Here is a 25,798-nt window from a genome sequence, read left to right as displayed (position 1 = left end):
GAACAGAGAGAGACCTGATTGGCTGAAGCGCTGGCCAGCTCCCTTTTAAAAAGGGAGCTGCCAGACCTCTCACTAAGTGTGGATGCCTGTACTTGACCAAATAAAGAGCTGTTGCTATCTTAGCCTTTTGTGCCTTTCATTACCCAATCTAACAGGAAAAATTTGCAATCTTTTGCATGGGAAACCTCCGTTCTGACCTGACTTTACTGCAACTAGCAACCTTTAGTAAAAGAGCTTATCAGTTAAATGGAGTGAAGGGTCTTTCTTTCCTAAGGGATCTAACTGGGGCAGGTTTGACAAAATGTCTTCAAGGAAAACCAAGTCCACTTGCCTTTTGAAAAAAGCATCTTTGGGAATATTGCCAAATTAGAACTTCACATGACTGAAACCAATATTCCTTCTGGTGAGAGCTGTGAGGAAGATGTGTGATACCATCGTTTAATAACTGGAGTGCTACGAATTTGTCAATCAAATTTCCAAGTTTCTTTTTCCAATTACTCCCAATTTCCCATATGTCGATGTGACCAGTTAATGCCCAGTGCTCATTAATCCACAGTCAATTCTCATTCATCCATTTCTCTGTAAAATCCAAGTTTTCTTGATCATTCTGAGAGCTTCACAAGGAACTGTATTTTGGCTTCCTTTCTAGCAACCCTCATTATCTGAATTTAATTTTAAGGGAAGCACTGGTTTACAAGCAATTCCATTAGCTATTCCTCCCTTATTGATGCTGTTCAAAAGGATCACCCACTGAGAACATTCTCGCCGGCAATTCTATGTCTATGGCCAGAAAAACGGCTGTAAGGAAAACCTCATGAGCAAAGTTTTCCCCTGGCAGCTATAAACACCAAATTCATAGCTATTCAGAGAGGGTGATGTCATCAGAGCAACATTGACTCCTTCCACAGGTTCAGCATTTTTAAAAAAATCTTTCACCTTGAAAGTTAATGTCTTCTAGAGAGGAGAAGAGAGAAGGAGGAATTAAAAGAAACAACTGGATCAGTGACTGAAAAGATATCTTTAGGATCAGTGAGTACAAAATCAATGAAAATGTATTTTTTAATCTCACACCCACTTACGTTTATTCCAGATTGCTTCTAGAATATATTACTATGTAATGCCAAACATGGGGTAGAAGAAGGATAGTTGAATAAACTGGGAAACTTTGGACTAGAAAATTAATTAATCCCCTCCTAGTTAAATTCATTTATATGAATCTGCACACTGTATTTGTTTTCCCATTCAGAAAATATTGGTGCCTTCTTTCAATAAAATAGTGAATGAAATCAGGTCTTTGTGATCTTCACTCACCTAGTTAAAATTGCTATCAAATCTCTCCCTCTATTAGCTCCAGAGGTGGGTTGCAAATCCCAGTGCTACCAGTTCACCTGATCCGGGCCGAACTGGGAGCAACCCACCTCTGATTAGCTCCACTTTAAAAAGTGCTTTTAAAGCCCTTCTTTGTGATCTAGTGATAGCCCTAATTCTGATTGACTATCACATGGTATGTCCTCTCCTTCCAACACCTGGTGGCTGCTTTGTGCAGCTGTTTTTGACTGGGTTGATGGGCTCATACTCTCTCCACAAGATTGGTAATTAAATATCTGATTATTATTTGGCAATTCATCTAATGATGGCCAGTTAAATCAATGAACTCTCTTTGTCATAGGTTTTCCCACACCTTCTACAAATTTATAGTTCTGCTCAGGCCCTATATTTTCTGGTGGACACTCTTTCAGTTTCTACTCAGGCTGGATGAAAATATTGGTCTCCTCACCACCTCCCACTGTACTGCACAGGCTTCAGTTTCTCCTGAAATCTCTTTTTTCTATAATTTACAGTCTGCTTTTATGTTTAGATGGTGGACGGTGCTTAAAGACTTTGAATTTTGTGTATCTCACTCCCTCTTTCTGAGCCCTGATGGTGCAGTGGTTAAAGTGCAGCATTGCAGGTAACCTCTGCCTGTAGTTCAATCCTGCAACTTGAGGTTGGCTCAACCTTCCATCCTTCTGAGTTCTGGTAAAATGGAGACTGAGATCATTGGGGCAATATGCAAACAATGCTTCTACATTATAAATCATTCAGATAGTGCTGCAAAGTGCAATGGGCTACTGCCCATATAAGCCTAAATGCTATTGTTTTTTTTAAAAAAAAGAATTTTATTGGTTTTTACAAATATTTATAGGAAGGTACAGCTACATCGTAGAAAAGGTAGAAATCCCCCCAAATCTCACAACTTCTACAGAAAAAAAATAAAGATCAAAAATTAAAAGATAAACATTGGCAGCTTTTTGTTTTACATTATATCAACAATATATTCAATCATCTTATATGTCACTTCCAACAATTACATTATAACAACAATTGCAATAATACTTCAAACTTATTTTTGTGACCTGAGTGTTCTCGATGTTGCTTCCTCCCCCCTGTCCTCTGGCAGAGCCACAGCCCCTCCCTCCTTCATATCTTGTGTAATGTTCCCTGTTCCATCTAGAAAGGCAATGTGTTTTAGCCTAAATGCTATTGTTATTGCTCTTTCTCCATGAGATTAAAAAAGGAGGAAAGGTATTTTTCATAATACAGTTGCTGAACCCTTGACTTGAATATTCCAGATATGAAGAGAAATCTTACCTCTCAGCGATATTACCAACAATTTTCTATCCCTCCTTAGATGACAAACCTTCCGGTGTAATCAGCAAAACAAATAAAACAGCACTACAAATTAAGACTAATGAGAGTTGTCACAATAGCGTTAATAGTGTTAAAGATCTTCCCCTAATATTCCACTAATTAAACACCATCTAAATTGCAACAGGGGTGATGGGGCAGCCTCAATTTCAATAACATGTTTTTCCATAATACAGAGTCAGTTAATAAAAGCACACACTCCTTCTCACCATTACCACTGCAATAGGGCTATCAAGCATCAATGCAATTGCCAGGCTATAGTTCTGTAAGGGGAAGGCAACACCTCCCAAAAAAGGGATTATCTCTAATGGGAGGAGTCCCCATATGGAAATAGGGCAAGGCAGCTATTTAAGAAACAAATATCCATAAAAGTTTTATCTGGTTTTAACTAATCTGGTGCCTGCTAGATGTGGTGGATCACACAGTTCAGCATAACCAGTTGTAGGATGTATTATTTGTGCAGTTCTTTGGCTCCTGGCCAGTTTCCCAAGAAATAATTATAGCTCTAATTGGTCTAGATTTTAAGATTTATTGCAAGATTTATTTACTTGCAACGCACTTACAAAAAAGTTCTTCCAATTGAAACTGATCTAACAGAAACTGATCTAATAGACAAGACAATTTCTTTTGCTATTTGTGTCAAGCTGAATAAGACCTCCCATACCCAGACTCCCATACCCAGACAGTAGAGAAGAGATCAAAGCAGCAACATTTTATTAGGCTTCTTGCCAAATAAGGGAGGGAATCCCTTGGTTAGGGATAGCAGACTATACCCTTATTTAAGAAGCAGTTCTGATGCCTGCTGTCTTTCCTGGGTCTGGGAAACAATGAATGATTTCTAGCTCCTATATGATACTTGTGTGTGGCTTCCATCTGTGTAAGAACCCTTGAACCTCTGATCTTTGCACTGGATGACAACCCTGACTTGACTCTTGGAATCTGGATTGGATTTAGACTCATCTTCTGCATGTTTATGTTAAAAACAAGATTTACAGGCAAGTTTCTGTTTTATTTACATACTTTGTTCAATGTTTATCTCTCACATCTTAGTGAAGTGTTAAATTCCTTTGCAACTATATTTGGATGTGATTAGAACCTGAAAGAAGGATAAATAGTATATGCTAATAGCCTGGCTATTGGTTTAGTGGTCTAGTGTCCACTTAGTTTAACTAAAACTAAACCTAGTATCCTACAAATGCTTTGAAACACAGTAGTACCGGGTAACCAACTGCTTTGAAATCCATTGAATTTGGTACGCAATGCATTTTGACATTAAAATTTTGACCTGGTACTTATCGTTTATTTGGTAATCAATGCACAAGCTAGACCCTCTCAATGTTGGCTGCCTTGTGACTCACTATATTATTCTTTATGGGAAACATTTGTTTGGTATTGATTATTTTTGGTTCTCAATGTGCGTCCTGGAACCAATTAACAATGAGCACTATACAAAAAAATGCAATGTTTAAGATTATGGAATGCAAATATCTTTGGCAAAATCTGAACAGATGGCTTCCACTACTTTTGATTGGTTGATAAGTTCATCCTAGAGCTCTTTTTTATGTCATTTAATTCAAATCGGAGGTACCATAGGTGAAAGAGGTCACATGGGAACATGAGAGAAAGATATATATAAATCCTAACGGGTAGGTTCTCTGTTGCTTAATCTTGATGCAGATCCTTGGCTACCTATTTATTTAGTCCACTGCTGAAGTGAGTTTAATTATTTTTCAGGATTCATTCAGATCAAAGCTATTTTCTAATTGGTGTTGACTTGTTTCCATTCTCTTTAGAAGTAAAATTCTGCTCAATGGGCTGTTTCTGGTTAAGGCAACAGATAGCAGAAGATATTTCAGGGCAAGTGGTGCTTTGTATCTTCAGGAAGCTCGTGTTTCTAAAAGGTTAATCAATGACTAAATTGCTTCGTATAGGATGAAGATGAGGAGTTTCATCATAATGGCTTGTTTGTGCCATGGAATGCTCAGCTTGGAAGAACTGGAAACTTCAGAAAGACTTGGCATTAACTGGAATGTGGATCCTGAGTGTTTAATGAATATCGTATGTTAAATTTATTTTGTCTGTTATATTTTGATAGGTGAAGTCTGATACATAAAGGAAATGCAAAAGAGGTATCAGTGCATGGAAAGAAAAACTTGAAAATTATCTACAGGGTTCTATGCATGTTACTGTACATAGCTAACCCTAGCTTTTATTTTTGTCCGTTTCATTCAAAGTACTGCAAAGGTTTATCAATGTTTTTACAACTTTCCATTCCACTGACTTTTTTGGGGGGGGAGGGGGGATCCTCAGCAAATAAATCTGATGCTTATGTTCCATCTTTTGAATGTTCATATTTTTGGCAACCTCCTTGTTGTTCCTGAGCTTTCTGCAATATTCATCATCTTGTCCGCCCATTTGTGTTCAGAAAATATAACTTCAGACAAGTTTCCGCTGTTATCTTTTTTTTCTGTTTACAGAGTGAAATTATCCATTTTCATAACTATCCAAGTGAGGAATATCATGTTGAAACAGAAGATGGATATATACTTACCATTAACAGAATACCACACGGAAGGTATAATGGTGCAAATAAAGGTAAGACCAGGGACAAATCAAATGGCATCCAATTGCAGTTGGGTTTAAGAAATTACAAATGGGCTACCTTTGCTCTCCACACCTGGGAAGCACTTTTTCCTCTTCAGATCTGAAGTGGAGGACCATTCTACTCTTGACGAATCTATGTGACCGTAAGATTATTATAGAACATGGCTGAGAATACTTTTCAATAATTGAAGTGGAATGATCTATCTCTTCAAAATGAAATGCGATAATTTCAGAATGAACACCGACATTCATATTGGGTGTTACAAGAAATTGTACTGTAACCTTCTTCTTTCAATATCTTAGAAAAGGAGATAGTCAAAATGTCTTGAAGGACCTATATGCTTAGGAGACCAACTGACTGATTAATTGAGACTTTGAGAATCTTACACTCGTCTTTTCAATAAAAAGGTTTTAAAAACAGGAATGATATAATCAAATAGCACACTATTGTGACAAATCATTGCACCAGATGTTGCAAGGAAAAAACCACCAAGAACAAAAACGCCCAATTGCAAACTAAATTTCTTTAAAATGTTCAAAGGTGAATCCCATTTAAGAAGAATTGGGGAAAAAGTTTTAGCTATTAAACCTGCTTAGTAGTCCAATGCATAATTTAAATAGGTTGAGTCTTGAAAGATTAATAAAAAATATAACCTCAATTTGTGGGTATACTGAGGGATCCTGAGGTATTGTACATCATGATACTGTTTCTAAGACAATTAATAATCCAATAAGATAAACAGTTCTAGGCAATTTCATTAAAAAAAAGAAAAGTACTACATCATTTGTATATAAGATTTTGAGATTATATCATGATACTATTGAGAATATATCATAATGTTGGAGGCAAAGGAATGGATTTGCATATACTTAGAGTAAATCCATTGAATCAATAAAACCCCAGTTCCTAAATTCTATAGATTTAATCACATAATGATCATGCTTTCATGCCAGCCAGTGTAACATATACTATTTATTTATTTGATTTGTCAATCGTTTACAAGATAATAGGTATAAGAATAAACATGAGTATGAATGAAATAGGTACAAATAAACGAGGACAGTAGGACAGGGACTACAGGCACTATGGTGCACTTATGCATGCCCCTTACAGACCTCTTAGGAATGGAGTGAGGTCAATAGAAGACAGTTTAAGGTTAAAGTTTTGGGGATTTGAAGATGTAACAACAGAGTCAGGTAGTGCATTCTAATAAGATATTGTAACAATGAACCACAAATGTTGATTCTTTGCAAGTTTTATTTGCAATCAATACTTCAATTGTTTTACAGTCTTCAATGATCTGGCTCATTTTTTTAAAAAGCATCTCTTCTTATTTTACAGCTGCACGACCTGCTGTATTTTTACTACATAGTGTCATTGGAGATGGTTCCCTCTGGATATCTAACCAGCCCCACAACAGTTTTGGTTTCATATTAGCAGATAATGGTTATGATGTTTGGCTTGGAAATAGCAGAGGAAACACCTGGTCTTCAAAACATAAGACACTGAAGCCATGGCAGAAGGAATTCTGGAGCTTTAGGTAAGAACATCTAAAGGGGATTGGCAGATTATAATTAATTATTATCTTAAAAAGATAGGCGCAGGAGGCAGTTTGTTCATCAACCAGGAGACTATGAGTTCTAATACTATCTTGGGCATGAACCCAACTTGAAGCCCCTGGGCTTGTCCATCTCTCCTAGTCCTAGAATGCAGGCAATGGCAAACCACTTCTGAAATCTTGCCAAGTAAACTTCAGTGACTTTTCCAGACAGTTTTTTTGGAATCAAGGCTGACTTGAAGGGGTCAAAAGATAAAATAATGAGGTTAAAATTAGAATGAAAGATAAAAGGTTTCATTCTACTGATCTTATTCCAGTTCTTATCTCAAAACAAACTATATAAACTCCCTCAGAATCAAACAGTGGTTGCTGGCCACGTGCTTCTGGAGAACACAAAGACCAGGTTCAGAAGAGAACCTGAAGAGAAAGTTCTTTTAATGCTGCAATATCTGGTGATAAATAACAAAAATATATTTGCTAAATTATGCAATTGACCTATGCATGAATTTGCAGATTTTAATCGTTTTAATTTTTTTACGATTTAACATTATCTGGGAGAGATATAACGATGGAAGTCACTTTCAAATGCTCTTTACTTTCCATTGGGCAGGAAGCACAGTTGTCTGTGGTTTACTTTTCCTGCCACTAAAAAGAACTCTAAAATATTTCCTTCCTACACTTGTGTGTTCAGCAATTCTTCTCAGCGAACATTTTAATTACATTCAATCTAGTGATATTCAGTGAACTGGCTGGTTCCAAGATTAATCTAAACCAGGATCTGAAATAAAAAGGTCTCTGAAATATGTCCTTATTAAACTTCCTCTGGCTCCAAGTTCAGTCATGTATGGTCAGCCATTCTTAGATGTGGGCTGAGAGTATTAATCTGGTAGTACTAGTTTGATAATGTCTGTAGTGTTGCATCCTATTATTTTCTCCTAAGAAACAACCTTTTCCAACAACCTGATCTTGATTTCCCTCTTGTAAAATCCTTCTTACACTTGCATGAATATCTTTATGGCTTTTTATCCCGTGATCCTTTCCATGGGGTCAACTGAGCCAATTTCTGAGCAAGATGACATAGGCTGGCATTTATAAAGCAATGTTCTTCCTTCCTTTTTTCCTTCCTTCCTTTTTTCCTTCCTTCCTTTTTTCCTTCCTTCCTTCCTTCCTTCCTTCCTTCCTTCCTTCCTTCCTTCCTTCCTTCCTTCCTTCCTTCCTTCCTAGTTTCCATGAGATGGGATACTATGACATTCCAGCCGTCATAAACTTTATCCTGAACGAAACCAAACAGCAGCAGCTTTATTATGTGGGCCATTCAGAAGGCACAACTGCTGGTAAGTTATAGAGGCAAATCCATGAGCAGGGATGAATGGGGAAAACCAATACAGTCTACACATTGGAATTGTGCAACTTGCAGTGTACAATTTGAGAATGAATCTCTCCAGGCAAATAGTTTCTGGAGGAGGCCAAGGCAGGAAGAATTGAACAAATCAACTTCTGAATTCCTATAAATCATGAGCCACTTTGAAATGCTTGGCTCATCTAACCCAGCCCTTTCTCTCTAAGAATTTTCTGCAATTAGCCATTCCATACTCTACACAAAGATAAGCCTAAGAGTTTTGCATGTAAACGATGTGTCCTAGCATGAAGTGATAGTCTTGTGTTTCAGCAATTTTCTTCTGGCTGATCAATGAAGGCACCTGAATCATGTAATGCATCTTCCCATCGTGAATATGAGAACAAGAAATAGCTATTTCTCCCTCCTCTGCATCTCACACTCATCATGCAATCCAGCTCTTTGATTGCAATCCAAAGATGCAATTCTCCTCCATGCATTGTGTACAGAATGCACAATTATTGTATACCCTGCAGAAATGCAGGAGCAAGAGGAAAAACAATACGATAGCTGTTTATAGTAAAACTTTATTTTCTTCAGGTTTCATCGCATTCTCTTCTTGGCCAGAACTGGCTGAAAAAATCAAGGTCTTTTTCGGAATGGGACCTATAGCCACACTAACATATGCTACAAGTCCGATTGTAAAAATCTGGCTGTATCCTCCACTGTTTCGGGTAAGTGCGTCGGCTAAAGTTACACTAAAGTAATGAAAGCTACTGGTAGGGATAGCATTTCAGGTGCTATTCAAAGTGCTGGTCATCATCTTTAAAGTCCTGCAGGGCCGGGTTATCTACAGGATCACTTTTCCCTAAGGACATCTACCCATTCTACCAGGTCCTATAGAGTCCTTTCAACACTGCCATCAGAGGGGAGCTAAGAAGTGGGCCTTTTCAGTGGCAGCCCCTGTCCTAGGAAATGCTTTGCTGCTTGAAGTTCAAGGGGCAGCCTTTTAGCCTTCATTAAAGCCCTAAAGACCTGCCTTTCCTGTCACGATGTTAAAAAGTTTGCTAGATATGAACTGACTGAAACTGACACTGAAGAGTTAAACTGAGAAAGAGTTATTGCGCAGGTCATAAAAAGTTATCTGAAAGTGATTTATTGTGCATGTCTTCACACATTCCAGAGAGAGGAGAAGGAGAAAGAGAAAGCTTTCCTTTTGGGTTTTTTTTTGTCCGGCTGCCAAGTTGGCAGACGGAACATTTATTATCAAAATGTAACCATTAGTTAGTTTTGTTTTATTTACTTTTATTATTTTCGTATTAAAGTTGGTTTATTAATTAGAATACACTTCTCAAAGACTTTTCTTTTCTTTTCTTAACATCTCAATGATATGCTGCTGGGAATCAGCCCGGTCCATAGACCTCATTTTCCTTCAGGGTGTTTTTCCCCTGACATTTCCCCCCCAAGCATCAGGAAAAGATTAGATGATGAGACATTAACCTGACTTGTGCCAGTTTTTATATTTTCACTGGTTGTGTTTTACCGTGTTTAACAAGATTTTAACCACTGGGAGGCACCAGAGTTGGCTGAAAGTTGATGGTTATAAAAATAAAATAAAAATAATAACATACAAAATAAATTTAAAAATATCAAACACTATGATTTAATTTAATTAAATTTTAAAATAAAATAGTAAAGTAAATTAATAAAAAAAATCTTCGTAACTGACTACAGTTTGCTTTTTGGAAAAAAATCATCAAAATTATTATTCGGTATGTGAAGATTATCAAATTAACTATATTTCATTAGTATAGTTTTAATCACAATAGCGTAAATTAAACCAACTTTTGCTTTGTTTTCTTGTACACCATTTGGAATTTCAATTCTCATGTACCCTGCAAAGATCCAGTTTGGTTATTCCTGAATGAAAGAGTTTCTTCTTAAATTTACGTAGGAGAGAAACTGCCTAGGGCAGTGATGGTGAAACTTTTTTGGCTTGCGTGCCATAAGCGGGGGGAGTGCAGGGGGGGTCGTGCATGGGCGTGCTGCACCCATAATGCAATGTGCGACACCCCCCCCAGTGCACATGTGTGCATGACAGGCGCTCCCCCCATTTTTTGCATGCTTTTTTCGCCCTCCCCAGGCTCCAGGGGCTTTATAGGAGCCTGGGGAGGGCGAAAAAAGCCTCCCCTCCACCCGGAGGCTCTCCGGAGCCTTCAGGGACCTTCAAGAGGCTTCCCTGAAGGCTCCGGAGGACTAAAAACGACCCTACGAGCAAATTGGAAGTCCATTCCCGAACTACCGGTTTGCCCATAGGGCTGGTTTTTTGCGCTCTGGAGGCTTCAGGGAAGCTCCAGAGGGCCTCCAGGGAGGGCTGTTTTCACCCTACCCAGGCTCCTATAAAACATCTGGAGCCTGGGGAGGGCGAAAAATGGCTTTAAAAAGGCTGAATTCAGCTGGCCAGCGCACGTATGCACGCTGGCCAGCTGACAGGGCAACGCCTCACGTGCTCTGACAAATGGCTCAGCGTGCCACCTGTGGCACACATGCCATAGCTTCGCCATCCCAGGCCTAGGGTTTACAGAGGAGTTGGGGCTAGGATGATGTTTGATTTGGCTTAATTGTATCAGTACCAGTTAATTAATTAATGTGTTAATGAATATATTTCAGGCACTGTATGGCTGCAAAGGAATTTTCCACTATCCTCTTTATGTCAGAAATCTAAGGGCTGTGTTTTGTAAACTTCAACCTAAATTCTGCGAATCGATTCTTTCTTTTCTGGCTGGTCCTAACACTCCCAATTTCAACATGGTATGTATGGGTCAGGCTTGGTTTCTATGAAATATATTTGTAATGCCAGTTGCAAAATAACACTTTTTCTTAGGCAAAGGAGGAAAAGTATGGCCCACAAGCCAAATCTCACCTGCCACCTGTTTTTATATGGCCTCCGAGCTAAGACGGTATGGTAGGGTGGACAGCGGATCACAAAGCCCAAGGTTCAGCTGAGCTTTTAAGGGTTTGGAGCAAAGCAAAGGGACAAGGGTAGGAAATTCTGGGCAGCAGTGGTCTATCTGTTGAGCCCAGAGCAGAGGTGGGTTGCTGCCGGTTTGGCCCAGTTCAGCCGAACTGGTAGTGGAATTCAGGGCTGGGTCACAGAACCGGCAGCATCCCAGGCCTGCCATGCCCCTGAACCACTTCCCTCACAACCATTTTGGATTTTAGTGACTGTGCATGGGCAGTTCACTGTAAATGGTTCCATGCATGCATGAAGAACAATTTATTTTGAAAGTGCATTGAATCTTCCTGAGGCTGGTGATTGGAGCTGCTGGATACAAGGGGGTGAGTCACAAAGACAAAGAGACTGAGGTAGGGGCCCTTTAACTCCATTTCATTGGAAACTTCCTGGGCTGGTGATCGGAGCTGCTGGATACAAGGAGGTGAGTCACAAAGACAAAGAGACTGAGTAGGGGCCCTTTAACTCTATTTAATTTGAACCTTCCTGAGGCTGGTAATCAGAGTGGATGGATACAAGGGGGTGAGTCAGAAAGACAAAGAGACTGTGGTAGGGGACCATTAACTCCATTTCATTTGAACCTTCCTGAGGCTGGTGATCAGAGCTGTTGGATGCAAGGGGGAGTCAGAGAGACAAAGAGACTGAGGTAGGGGACCTTTAACTCCATTTCATTGGAACCTTCCTGAAGCTGGTGATCGGAGCTGCTGGATAAAAGGGGGAGTCAGAGAGATGAAAAGACTGAGGTAGGGGCCCTTTAACTCCATTTCATTGGAACCTTCCTGAGGGTGGTGATTGGAGATGCTGAATACAAGGGGGTGGGTGAATAAGAGAGACAAAGAGACAGAGGTAGGGGCCCTTTAACTCCATTTCATTTGAACCTTCCTGAGGCTGGTGATTGGAGCTGCTGGATACTAGGAGGAGTCAGAGAGACAAAGAGACTAAAGTAGGGGACCATTAACTCCATTTCATTTGAACCTTTCTGAGGGTGGTGATTGGAGCTGCTGAATTCAAGGGGGGAGTCAGAGAGACAAAGAGACTGAGATAGGGGCCCTTTAACTCTATTTAATTTGAACCTTTCTGAGGCTGGTGATTGGAGCTGCTGGATTCAAGGGGGGAGTCAGAGAGACAAAGAGACTAAGATAGGGGCCCTTTAACTTTATTTAATTTGAACCTTTCTGAGGCTGGTAATCAGAGTGGATGGATACAAGGTGGTGAGTCAGAGAGACAAAGACACTTAGGTAGGGGCCCTTTAACTCCATTTCATTGGAACCTTCTTGAGGCTGGTGATTCGAGCTACTGGATACAAGGGGGTGAGTCAGAGAGACAAAGAGACTGAGTAGGGGCCCCTTAACTCTATTTAATTTGAACCTTCCTGAGGCTGGTAATCAGAGTGGATGGATACAAGGCGGTGAGTCAGAGAGACAAAGAGACTGAGGTAGGGGGACTTTAACTCTATTTCATTGGAACCTTCCTGAAGCTGGTGAAAACAACTCAAAAATTTTGGGAAATTTTGAAAAATGAGATTATAAAAGCCCAGTCTAGCAAAATACCAATGAAGAAGAAAGATAAAAGCTCCCAAAATAAACCAGCATGGCTGCATATAGTATTGTCTGACAAATTGAAAAACCAAAAAGATAAGTATAAAAAGTGGAAAGAGAGGGACATAACTAAGGCAGAATATCAACAAATATCCCGAGTCTGTAAAGATGAAGTGAGGAAAGCTAAGGCTCACAATGAAGAAAGGCTTGCCACACAAGTAAAAAATAACAAAAAAAAAGCTTCTTCCAACATGTTAAAAACAAGAAAAAGTTAAGGAAACAATTGGTCCATTGCTGGGAGAAAGTGACAAGAAGGTGACACGCAACAGGGAGAAAGCAGAACTATTTAACTCATTTATTGCATATGTCTGTTACACAAAGGGATAAAACAGTCCAACTTTTCAAAACAGCACCACAAAAATCAGATTAGGAACACAAGTTGAAATAGGGAAGGAAATGGTAAGTAAGCACCTGTCTACCCTAGACGAGTTCAAATCACCAGGACCAGATGCATTATACCCCAGGGTTCTGAAGGAACTGGCAGACAAAATCTCAGAATCACTGAACTACATCTTTCAGAGATCCTGGAGCACCAGGGAACTGCCACAGGACTGGAAAAGAGCTGATGTGGTTCTCATCTTCAAAAAAAAAATAGATCCAGGAAACCACAGACTTATCAGCCTGACCTCAATACCAGGAAAGATTCTAGGAAAGATAATTAAACAGCAAATTAGTGAACACCTAATATTAAATAAAGTAATAGCCAAAAGCCAACATGGGTTTGTCAAAAGCAGATCATGCCAGACTAATCTTATTGCATTCTTTGACAAAGTAACAAAATTAGTGGACTAGAGGAATGCCGTTGATATAGTTTACTTGGACTTCAGTTAGGCATTTGAGGTAGACCATAACCAATACTAGATAAAGTAGAAGAATGTGGGTTAGACAGCATCACCACCAGATGGATTCATAACTGGCTGACCAACTGTATACAACGTGTAGTCCTCAATGGAACTGCATCTACATGGAGGAAAGTATGCAGTGGAGTACCCCAAGTCTTTGTTTTAGACCCAGTACTCTTCAACATCTTCATCAATGATTTGGATGAGGGAATAAATGGGGAACTCATCAAATTTTCAGATGACACCATGCTGGCAGGAATAGCCAACACTCCAGAAGATAGGCTTAAGATACAGAAGGATCTTGACAAACCTGAACATTAGGCACTATCTAATAAAATGAAATTAAATGGTGAAAAGAGTAAGGTTCTACATTTAGGCAACAAAGACGAAATGCACAGGTATAGTATAGGTGGTACCTTGTTCAATAGTAGTAACTGTGAGAGGGATCTTGGAGTCTTAGTGGACAACCATTTAAATATGAGCCCACAGTACGCAGCAACTGCCAAAAAAGCCAAAATAGTTCTAGGCGACATAAACAGAGGGCTAGAATCAAGATCACATGAAGTGTTAACACCACTTCATAATGCCTTGGTAAGGCCACACTTGGAATACTGCATTCAGTTTTGCTCACCACGATGTAGAACATATGTGGAGACTCTAGAAAGAGTGCAGAGAAGAGCAACAAAGATGATTAGGGGACTGGAGACTAAAACATATGAAGAACGGTTGCAGGAACTGGGCATGTCTAGTTTAATAGAAAGAAGGACTAGGGGAGACATGATAGCAGTGTTCCAATAGCTCAGGGGTTGCCACGAAGAAGAGGGAGTCAAACTATTCTCCAAGGCACCTGAGAGTAGAACAAGAAGCAATGGGGGGAAACTAATCAAGGAGAGAAGCAACTTAGAACTGAGGAGAAATTTCCTGACAGTTAGAACAATTAATCAGTGGAACAGTTTCCTCCAGAAGTTGTGAATGCCCCAACACTGGAAGTCTTTAAGAAGATGTTGGGTAGCCATTTGTCTGGAATGGTATAGGGTTTCCTGCCTAGGCAGGGGGTTGGACTAGAAGACCTCCATGGTCCCTTCCAACTCTGCTATTGTATTATCGCATGTATGTGCCCGTGCGTTGCACCTGAGTTGCGAAATGGTTGTAAAACTGGCAGAATCCTACCCCTAGCCCAGAGGTGGTATTTAGTCAGTTCTGACCAGTTCTGGAAAAGCAGTAGCTGAAATTTTGAGTAGTTCTGAGAACTGGCAAATAGGCTGCCTCTGCTCCCGCTGTCTCCCAGCCTCCCAGCTGATCTTTTGTTGCCCTGAACAGGAAAACGTAGCTGGAAAGCAGGTTAGTGGGGTAGGGAGGGAATGTGGATTTTGCAGTATCCTTCCCCTGCCACGCCCACAAAGCCATACTTACAAAGCTACACCACGTCCACAAAGCCACGCCCTCAGAACAATTAGTAAAAAAAGTTAAATCCCACTACTGGTTGAGGCCTTGCTGGGCCAACATTGTCCAATGCCTGATGTAACCTCCCAGCCACTCACATGGAGGCAAGGGAAGGGGATAGAATCTGGCCATTTACATAAAATGTTTGCCAACCCTTAGATTAAAGCCTTTCTCAAATTTTAAATAAGACAAGCTTGAGTATTAACCAGGGGTGGGTTTCAACCGGTACGCCCTGGTATAGGCATACCGGTTGGTGAAATTTAGCACACCTTCCCATACCCCTTCTTCTGTAGGCCCCGTACCAGAAAGTTCCCTCCCCTAATCTGCCCACAACCCTGCTTGTTTTCCCCACTTGTCCACACCATGCTTGCCCCACCCACCCACTTCCTTTGCCTGCCCAGCTAAGGCTCCGAGGCTGCAGGTGGCCGGGAAGGTGGGTGGGAATGCTGCCCATTTGCCTGCCCCCTCTAGAAGCAACCAGGCAGGCCCTGGGATGGTTAGCAGCCCACGCACCACTGCCATGGGTCCACTCTAGGGGTTCAGCACCTGCCCGGACGCGGGCAACAGGACATGAAGGAGAGGCCATCCAGAAGAGTGTTCCGAGGTCAGTGGGTTGGAAGGGAAATTGCCCGGGGCTGGACTGGAGGTGGCAGGAAAGCATGGGTCGAGGCTACGCGCCCATACTGGCAAAAAAAAGAATATCCCATTCCCGCCATCCCGGAACTGCGTTGTGAGGTAAGGGAAGCAGGTCTTGGGAGAGACCTTCCCTCCCCCTTCAGAGTGCCCATGTGGGGAGATAGGAGGTGGCCTAGTTGGAACGCAGGCGGGTGGCAATGAAGGAGGCGTGTGAGAAAGCACCTTAACTGCCCGAACGTGTGAAGGATGCAAGCTGCAGGCTCCTTTGCCCTTGGCTACGTGCACCTCCTTTCATTCTCTGCCTGCCTCCTTCATCCATTTGGACAGGCAGAGAACGAAAGGAGGTGCATGTAGCTGAGGGCAAAGGAGATTACCGCTTGCTTTCTTCACGTGTTTGGGCAGTGGGGCTGCTTTCTTGCATGCCTTCTTTCTTTCTCCGAAGACGTGCGAGAAAGCAGTCCCAATGTCCGAACGTGTGAAGGAAGCAAGCGGCAGGCTCCTTTGCATTGTCTACGCGCACCTCCTTTCTTTCTCTGCCTGCTCAAATATGTGAAGGAGGCACTCACTGGCCACTAAACCACCTGTTAGCCATCATTCAAACCAGCTCACTTCCTCTCTCCTGGCATGGGCTCTCTAGAGGGGGAGGGAAGGTCCCTCCCAAAACCTTGCTTATCCTGGTGGCACCCTGGCAGTAGCAGCTGAGCGAGGGAAGGAGGAATTCTGGGAGTTGAAGTCCACAAGTCTTAAAGCTGTCAAGTTTGAACACCCCTGGGGTTGTTTTTTTCTAAAGGGTTAGGGGTGCAAGGGTCTTGTAACTTGACAGCTTTAAGATTTGCATGCTTCAAATGCCAGAGTTTCTGAGCCAACATTTTGGTTGCTAAGCAAGAGCGTTGTTAAGTGAGTTTTATAAGTTGGCCACGTCCACCCAGTCCCATGGCTGCCAAGCCACTCCCACCTGGTCACATGACCACCAAGCCACTCATACAAAACAGGCCACACCTATAGAATAGGTTCTAAAAAATTTTGAAACCCACCACTGGTATTAACTTTTGCATTTCAAGATTTCCTGGAAGAAAGAATTAACTGCACAAAAGATTTAGAATAGAAGGTGTAACTATGTTCACTATATAGGAACTGAGAACTTTCCAAGTTGTTTTTACCAAATGTCATGCTAATGAAACTGAAGAATCAAGTACCATGATTGTTCCAAAAACTAATGGCTTGTATAAAGAATCAGTACTATCCTGGGGATATTCATCTATTGTATCAGGTTTATTCATGTATTTAAATAGACCCACAAACTTACCATAAGCTCTAATTGAATTTTTTTGTTACATGGCAGATGAAATTAATTAGGGAATTATGATAAATAAATGGTTTTTTTTCAGAGTCGTATGGACATGTATGTAGCACATTATCCTGCTGGAACATCTATACAAAATCTTCTTCACTGGAAACAGGTAGGTTTTTGTACCATAGATTATTTGGGGATTCGCATTATCCATACAATTATCAGCACAGTCAGAATTATCGCACTCACCCAGCACTACAGTCTTGGGCAGCAAACCATGTTTTCGAGGTCTTGCAGAAGATCAGCATGGATGCAACCAAACTAGCTCACAGAACAGGCCCTCCTGCTGGATGGGACAGATAGAGACCCCTGGGGAGAGACAGTCCCATAAGTAACTCAGTCCCAAGCCCCGAAGACTTTGAAAGGTGACAACCAGCACCTTGAGTTGCAACTGGAAGCCAATGTAGCTTATATAGCAGTGGTATGTTATCAAAACGACTAGTAATTCTTTTATTCAGTTCTGTAATTCCATACTATTCCTTGTAGATCTATAATAAAAAGGTCTTTCAAGGATATGATTATGGCACTAAGGAAAAGAATATGGAGAAGTATAAGCAGGTATGAAAATAAAAGTTTTCCTATTAAATTCTTCAATTGCAGCTTTTTAGATCAGAATAGTTTCCTTCTTGGATGTGTTGTAGATGGGTAGAATTTTATTTTGTACCTTGTTTCAAATTTACAGACTCTCTGGGCAGTGAACAATGCCCCCAACAATCTAGATCCTGGCCTTTCTGAGGCTCTGAGCTGATCAACTATGTATTGAAGGCAAAAGTCAGAGTTAAAAATGACTTGTAATACACACACACACATACACACACACGGAGGGAGGGAGGGAGGGAGAGAGAGAGAGGGAGGGAGGGAGGGAGTTTCATCACAGGTTTTGTGTTTGCACTGAGTTCTAGGAAGTCCTATTAGTATTAGTTTGCTTGCTCAGGAGTTTTTTTAAAAAGTGGTAATTTGCAATGTCTTATATGTTATATCTCTTCCTGTCAGTTTTTGACCAATTATTTAAATTTGTTGCTTTTCTTTCCAGACGACTCCTCCCGTATACAAGATAGAAGATATAAAAATACCCTTTGCACTCTGGTCTGGGGGAAATGACTTATTTGTGAACATAAAAGACCTCCAGGCATTAATAGCACGGCTTAGTAATGTCATACATCATCAACGTGTTCCTGAATGGCAACATCTTGATTACATTTGGGGACTGGATGCAACTGAGGTTATGTACATGCCTATCATTGAGATAATGAAAAAATATCAGTGATTCCTCAGCAGTAATGTAGAGAGAATGCATGTTGTATGATGACAATTTAAAAACACATCTTGAAGTCTTAATGAAGCCTGAACTGATGAATTTGTTGAAGAAATATTTGCAATCTGACTTTACACTATTTCTCCAACTAGTATTTACATTAACAAATCACTTCTTCAAACTGTTCCCATTTTCTCTGAATTCTCTATCTTATTCCTCTACAATTGATAAACAAATTAAATTCTCATAGACAACCAGGACATTTCTTTTTTTTTTCTTTTTAAATTTGGCTCCCCATTAAAGCAGGAATACTAAGTTATAGTACTAATAGAATGGGAAAGCAATAGAAAAAAAAATGTTTGCTAAACAAACTTAATACACCTTCTGCTGGGTGAAAACTTGCTAGATAAATTCTATGGAGAAGAAGAACTTCACAAAGCCAGGAAAACTCAATATATGGAAGGGGAGCAAGTCCACTAAAGGTAATTGGTTGCATAGACCTAAAGAAAAAAGAATAAATTAAATGGCACATTTGGAAGAAAAGCTTACCAGGTTTTTTATTCAAATCCTGGAGAAGTAAACATAGGGAGTATTATTCCTTTTAATGAAGAAATATTTCTGAAAAGATAACCCCCAATAAGTTGCAGGATTTAGACGCTGGTTCAAACCAGCCTAAGTTTACTAGTAGCACTCAAATCTATGATTCAGAGCTGCTGTCATATAATAAGAGCAAGAATCAGAATTAAAATCTAAAAGATCTCAAACTCCCTAATAAAGGAATTCCATCTGATATTAATGTGCAAAGAATGGCCCCAATCCCACAGAACTACCAAAAGGCAAGAAAGCATAGGCTACAGTACATCATGGTACTCATGGTTATATGCTATGCCATAAACTGGGTTAATAAAATGCTAAATACAAAATCATGATGGGGGTTGTGACAATTTTTTGTGCATGCAGTTAAAGAAGCAAGCATCAAATTAGTATAGCACCAGTCAGAAAACTACAGGTGGAGCATTTAGATATTTTAGACATTTAAGCCCTTTTCCCCCCACGTGACCTGAGAGAAGAAATTGATATGTGCTAACCACCAGTCTGGGTTAAAAGAGGCAGCCAAAGTTCTGATACCCTAAATCAAACATTACAAAACATGGACATTGAACAGGGAAGTGCTGTTCCATGGTTACTATAATTATAACTGGAAATGGCCTTGGCAGACAAGTGGAAAAGCAAAAACTAGAGAAAAAAAGGTAAATCAACCACCTTGTTTCCTATAAATCCATTCCAGACTGGCACATCCCAATTTCATCTGAGGTCTGGACGCATCCCAATGCATGAATAATGAAATAATTGCTCTGTTGAAGAATTGTGTTTCTCCAAAAACATGATCCACCCCAATAATAAGCCCTAATTTTTGGCTGGTGGGCCTAATATTCCCCTACCCTTTAAAAAACCCCAGGGGGGATGGGTGTGGCCAGCATGAGTGGTGGCAGGGGAGGGGGCAACTGTCTGGCTGCAGCTGCAGCCCACTGGCCCCTTGGGGCGGCGCAAATACCACTTTTGTCTTTCTCTTTCTGGGGGCTTCTGCTTGTTGGGCCCCTTCCCCGAAGCCAGCAGTTCCAAGGGCAGCTGCTTTGCTTTTTCCCTCTTTTTGGGAGCGAACAGGAGATTTTTTGGTGAACGGGAGAAAAAAAAGGGGAGGGGGTTTCTTACCTGTCATCCATCCCTCAAGCTCAGCACAGACTGAAAGAAGGATGACAGGCAGGAAAATCCCCCTCCCCATTTTCCTCCCTTTTTCTGCTGCACCTCAGAAAAAGTAAAACCGCCTCGAAAATAAACCCAAGTGCTTATTTTCAAGACTAAAAGAAAATAAGACTTATTTTGTGAGAAACACAGACACATGCATAATCTCTTCCAAAAAATGGATAAACTTTAGCATCAGTGTAATGATCTTCATTGTAATTCTCCCGTGTTTGTCACCCATAGCATCATCTCTTGATTTAATGAGCTATGTGTAGTTTTAGCTGAAGGGAATCTGTTCTCTGTAATACACATTGCATAATGTCAATTTTTCCATTTCAAATATTGAAATCGCAATCCAAATTGCTCCCCTCTCATACAACTTACATCACAATCATTTCCCTCTCTTTGAATTCAGTTGAGTTGAAGGCAATTAAATGTTTGGAATAGTGTTATCAGGAAACGGGGGAGGGGAAAGGTAATACAAATAGTTATCAACTTACAACAGTAATGGAGCCTGCCCAGGACAGTTGTAAGTCATGATGGTTGTTAAACCAGATTACCACGTGACTGATTCGAATTCGGAAGCTTTTTTTACGGCTATTATGAAATGAGCCTAGTAGTTGTTAAGCAAACCCATTGGTCATAACCGGGTACTTTTGCTGGAAGTAAAGGCTGGGTTTTTTGGGCAAAAACATTGTAAAATTACAGTCAAGCAATTGTAATGTAAAGGTAAAGGTTCCCCTCGCACGTATGTGCTAGTCGTTCCGGACTCTAGGAGGTGGTGCCCTTCTTCGTGTCAAAGCCAAAGAGCCAAAGACTTTCCATGGTCATGTGGCTGGCATGACTAAATGCCGAAGGCACATGTAACACTGTTACCTTCCCACCAAAGGTGGTCCCTATTTTTCTACCTGCATTTTTACATGCTTTTAAACTGCTAGGTTGCCAGAAGCCGGAACAAGTAACAGGAGCTCACTCTGTTACGCGGCACTAAGGATTTGAACAGCTGAACTGCTGACCTTTCTGATTAACAAGCTCAGCATCTTAGCCACTGAGCCACCACATTCCTCAAGCAGTTGTAGGATGCTACAAATTACCGTAACAAAGTTAGTCTCATGACTGTGGGAAGCACATTGGAATTTCTGAACCAGTTTGTAATTATTTGGGATGGGGTCTGTTGTAAATTGGAGTGGTTGCTAAGTGATCAATCATAAATAATTTACCTGCATAGAACAAGATTAGAGAAAGACCTGTTTTTTGCTATGTTTTTTTAAATTTAGCCCCGCTAGACAGATTTGCTGAATCTTTCAGTGCTCACTTTCCATTGCAGAAACTTAATTGTGACTGTTGCACAACTCACTTCAGCCCAATGGATCATGCAAATCCAAAACTAGTGTTAATTGAATAAGTTATGGCAAGCCTATCACAAACATATAGTCTGTAATTGCATGCACACATATGTATCACTCAACATGGGTGAAAAAAATATATACAATGTGATGCTGCCATTCATTTGTTTGGGCACATGGTAAAATATATCCTACATATGTATACGTATCCTGCATTGTGTCTTGTTGGCAGGATGCAGACAACAATAGGTTGGGTTTCAAGGAAACTGCTAACACTAACTCTGCTTATATCAATCATGCCCTAGTTACCTCTAGATTAGACTACTGCAATGAGATCTACATGGGGCTGCCCTTGAAGACAATTGGGAAGCTTTAGCAGATCTAGAATGCAGCAGTTAAGAGCAGTCCTAGAATAACACATGTTACACATCTGCTCCATGAGCTGCACTGATTGCCAATTTGCTTCCAGGTCTAATTCAAGGTGTTGCTTTTAACCTGTAAAGTTCTTCATGACATAGGATTAGCCAAAGGACTGCCTCTCCCCATTACATCAGCCACATTATATCTGGGAGAGAAGGCAGGCTACTAGGGATCTTACATTTGGTGGGTCTTTGCTGTGGCAGTCACTTATGGAACATTCTTCCTCCTGAAACTAGTTTAGCAATATCCATTTTGACATTTCAAAAGTCCTTCAAGATGTGATTATGTTATCAGGTCTGGGGCTCCCAGGAAACCAGAGACATCCTTAGATGGCTCCATTGTTGAAGTGGCCATTCTTACCCTCTCTTCGCCTAGGTTTATTTGCTTTTGTAATATTTATCTTTTAATGTGGATTGTTATATCTCTTGTTTTGATATCTGCTGCTTTATTTTATTGTTGTGCACTACGCAGAATAGTTTTTGTGAGAAAGGCCTTTATGCATATAATAATAAAGCTACCAAGGAGAATAGCAATAGCACTTAGACTTGTATACCGCTTCACAGTGCTTTACAGCCCTCTCTAAGAGGTTTACAGAGTCAACCTATTGCCCCCAACAATCTGGGTCCTCATTTTACCGACCTCTGAAGGATGGAAGGATGAGTCAACCTTGAGCCTGGTGAGATTTGATCTGCCAAATTGCAGGCACCTGGCAGTCAGCAGAAGTAGCCTCCAGTACTGCACTCTAACCACTGCTGCTCATATCCACAGTCCCACCAACACTGGAAGAACAAGCTATTGTATATACTCACATACTAGGGATAGTGAGACAGACATCATAAATTTAAGAAAGTAATAAATATAAACGGAGTAAATCTCACACCGACTAGCACTGATAGGGTTACTTAGTTGGGTAATGAAATGTCTGCAAGCAAACAACCAAGAACAAAAAGCACCAAGGACTCCACGAACTATTCTCCTTCTCCCATGCTCAGTTTCTGCTTAACAATTACCAAGAAAAGATTTATTGGATAGACTTGCAAAGAGGCATGGATTCCTGTAGGCTACCACAATGTATTTTTAAGGCATGAAAATCCACATTTAAACAACAGGTTCCTTGTAGTTTTTAAATTTAGAGATCTGGACATCGCTTTGTTTTTGGTTTTTTAGTTTCTGAAATAAAGCTATTTGGTTGGCTTTTCAAATACTATACAAATCAAACTAGCTTGCACTAGCATTTGCCAAACAGAATTCGCTAGTCCTCTTTCTTACATCCAAATCCCTGCATTGAGACATCTCACATTATGGTATCAAGTGGACAGAGTACATGCAGATCTATACTATTGTTTCTCAGATGCTACTTAAACCCATTGTTTCCATATTTCTCCATTTCTGATGCAATGCCTTGATGTTGCATCAGACTGGTTCCCATTTCTCATCTAAGCAATCTTCTCTGTGTTGTTTTGCAACTCTATTTTATTAAGACAAGCAAGTCCTTCAAGATTTTTTCAATTCATCCTTATGCCCAAAGACGTAATCTTATTCAGAATTTATTCCTGTCAGTTGTATTCTCCCCACCACCACCACCACCATCCATGGAAAATCATCCTTCTGAACCTATTTCCACATTTGGATTAATTTCTTTTGCATTTCCATTGTTTAAAGGCAATACCTTAAACTATTACATATATACACAATTTGTTGCAATGTGTTGTGGCCCGCCAGCAGCCAGGGGAGCTGGCAGCAGATTTGGACAGTGTGGAGGTTGGGGAGGAACATGGGCCAATCCTAGAATCTGGGGAAGGCTCTGATGAGGGCTTTGTGTCAGAGACAGAGATGGGGCCAGGGCTGTCTGACAGTTATCAGCTGCCTTCGAAGTCAGACATCAGTGAGGCAGATGAACAGCTGGAGCCTGTTCCCAGTGTGCGCATGCACAGAGTTGACAGACAAAGGGAACAACTAAGGATCAAGGGTCGACAGGTGGATGGTGAATGGCCCCTCCCATAGGGAATAAAAAAGCAGCAAAAGGAGAGGGGTGCTTGCAGGAGACAATTATTTCATTCTAGCATTTTTGCCAAGTATTATGGTGTCTGAAAGATATCGGTCTGGCCACCCCTCCAAGGCTGATAAAGGCTGGTAATTGTGAACTATCTTGATAGACTGTGGGCCGGGACTTTGTTGGAAAGGAATTCATTGTAAATTAAATAAAAGGAGTTTATCGGGATGAGGACTCAGCTTCATGCTGCTGGGGAAGCCTAGGTCAGAATACAATGATAAATGATCCAGATTAAACAATGTAAATCCCTACCAAACCAAACACCCAAAAGCACAAAACCAAAGCAAACAGAACCAGAAACTGTGGGAAATGTTTGTGCATCTATGAGCCAGTGAGATTTGAACTGCCGAACTGCAGTTAGCAATCAGCTGAAGTAGCCTGCGGTACTGCACTCTAATCACTGCGCCACCTCAGCTCTAATATATAATTGTAGAAATTTCCATGAAATGTCAAAAAGAGTCCTCAAAACTATTGACGAATAAAATATCTATGGAGATTCTCAGTCATCCAGATCATGGTTGTTCCCAAGGTGTTTTTTCAAAAGGCAACTGGACTTGGTTTATTCTGAAGATCTTTCACTTCTTGTGAATGTTCCTTACAAATATTACCAATAATTTATCTATCCCTCCTTAGATTACCAGCATTCTGGTGTAAAACAAATAAAACAGCCTTATAAATTATAAATAAGGAGAACTGTCACCATCCAATTAATGATAGTATTACAGATATTCACATAATATTCCAGCAATTAAACACCATCTAGATTGCAACAAGGGCAATGGGGCAGCCTCAATGTCAGTAATTTTTTTTCAGTCATATAGAATCAACTCATAAAGGCACACATTCCTCATCACCATCACCACTGCAATAAGGCTATCAAATATGAATGCAATTGCCAGGCCAAGGTTCTGATATGTAAGGGGAAGGCAACCCGATCCAAAACAGGCATATCTCTAATAAGAGGAATCTGCATATGAAAATAGGAATGGGCCAAGGCAGCTATTTAAGAAATGCATATCCACAAAAACTTTATGAATCTGGTGCCTGCTAGATGTGCTGGACCTGTGTCCAGCAAAACAAGTTGTAGGATGTAATGCCTATTTCTTTGGCTCCTGGCCACTTGATTTTCCAAGACATAATTACAGTTCTGCTTGATCAGGGTTTTTAAATTATTTACTTGCAACCCACAAAGGTTTCTTCCAACTGAAGCTGATCTAACAGAAATTGATCTAATAGATATGATAATTTCTTTTGCCATTTCTGTCAGGATGAATAAGTACCCTCCCATCCATCCTCCCATAAGGCCTCCCATACCTGGACTCAATGAGTAGAGAAGAGATTAAAGCAGCAAGGTTCTATTAAACGTCTTGTCAAACAAGGGACTGAATCCCTCAGTTAGGAATAACTGACTGTACCCTTATTTAAGAAGCAGTTCTGATGCCTGCTGCCTTTCCTGAGTCTGGGAAACAAGGACTGATTTCTAGCTCATATGATACTTGTGTGTGGCTTCCATCTGGATCTCTGATCTTTTGACTGGATGACAACCCTGACTTGGCTCTTGGAATGTGAATTGGATTTAGACTCATCTTCTGCATGTTTCTGTTAAAAACAAGATTTAAAGGCAAGCTCCTGTTTTGTTTACATACTTTGTTCACTGTTTATTTCTGAAGCCTTGAAGTGAAGTGTTAAATTCCATTGCAACTATTTTTGGGTGTGATTAGAACCTGAAACAGGACAAAATAGTGTATGCTAACAGCCTGGCGTTTGGTCTATTGGTCTAGTGTCCTACAAATGTTTTGAGTCACAGTGATATCAGGTAACCAACTGCTTTGAAATCCATTCAATTTGGTACACAATGCATTTTGACATAAACTTTTTGACCTGGTACTTATCATTTATTTGGCATTCAAT

General features: G+C 40.5%; 1 protein-coding gene across 1 annotated transcript in view; it reads left to right on the top strand.

Annotated features, from left to right (window-relative positions):
* Nucleotides 1-4,620: 4,620 nt before the first annotated feature.
* The window catches only part of LOC309392656 (lysosomal acid lipase/cholesteryl ester hydrolase-like), a gene marked incomplete at both ends in the record, with an annotated part of 37,910 nt that continues 16,732 nt past the window's right edge, over nt 4,621-25,798 (top strand). The window contains 6 exons of the mRNA XM_081954086.1: nt 4,621-4,746; nt 5,166-5,283; nt 6,635-6,833; nt 8,076-8,185; nt 8,788-8,921; nt 17,557-17,628. Of these exons, the coding sequence (XP_081810212.1) occupies nt 4,621-4,746; nt 5,166-5,283; nt 6,635-6,833; nt 8,076-8,185; nt 8,788-8,921; nt 17,557-17,628 (759 nt within the window). The remainder of the gene's footprint in view (nt 4,747-5,165; nt 5,284-6,634; nt 6,834-8,075; nt 8,186-8,787; nt 8,922-17,556; nt 17,629-25,798) is intronic.

The sequence above is a fragment of the Natrix helvetica genome, assembly GCF_964273705.1.
Source record: "Natrix helvetica genome assembly, chromosome: 5".
Taxonomy (NCBI): domain Eukaryota; kingdom Metazoa; phylum Chordata; class Lepidosauria; order Squamata; family Natricidae; genus Natrix; species Natrix helvetica.
Note: the sequence above shows the minus strand (reverse complement) of the source record. Positions and strands in the feature narration are given on the sequence as shown.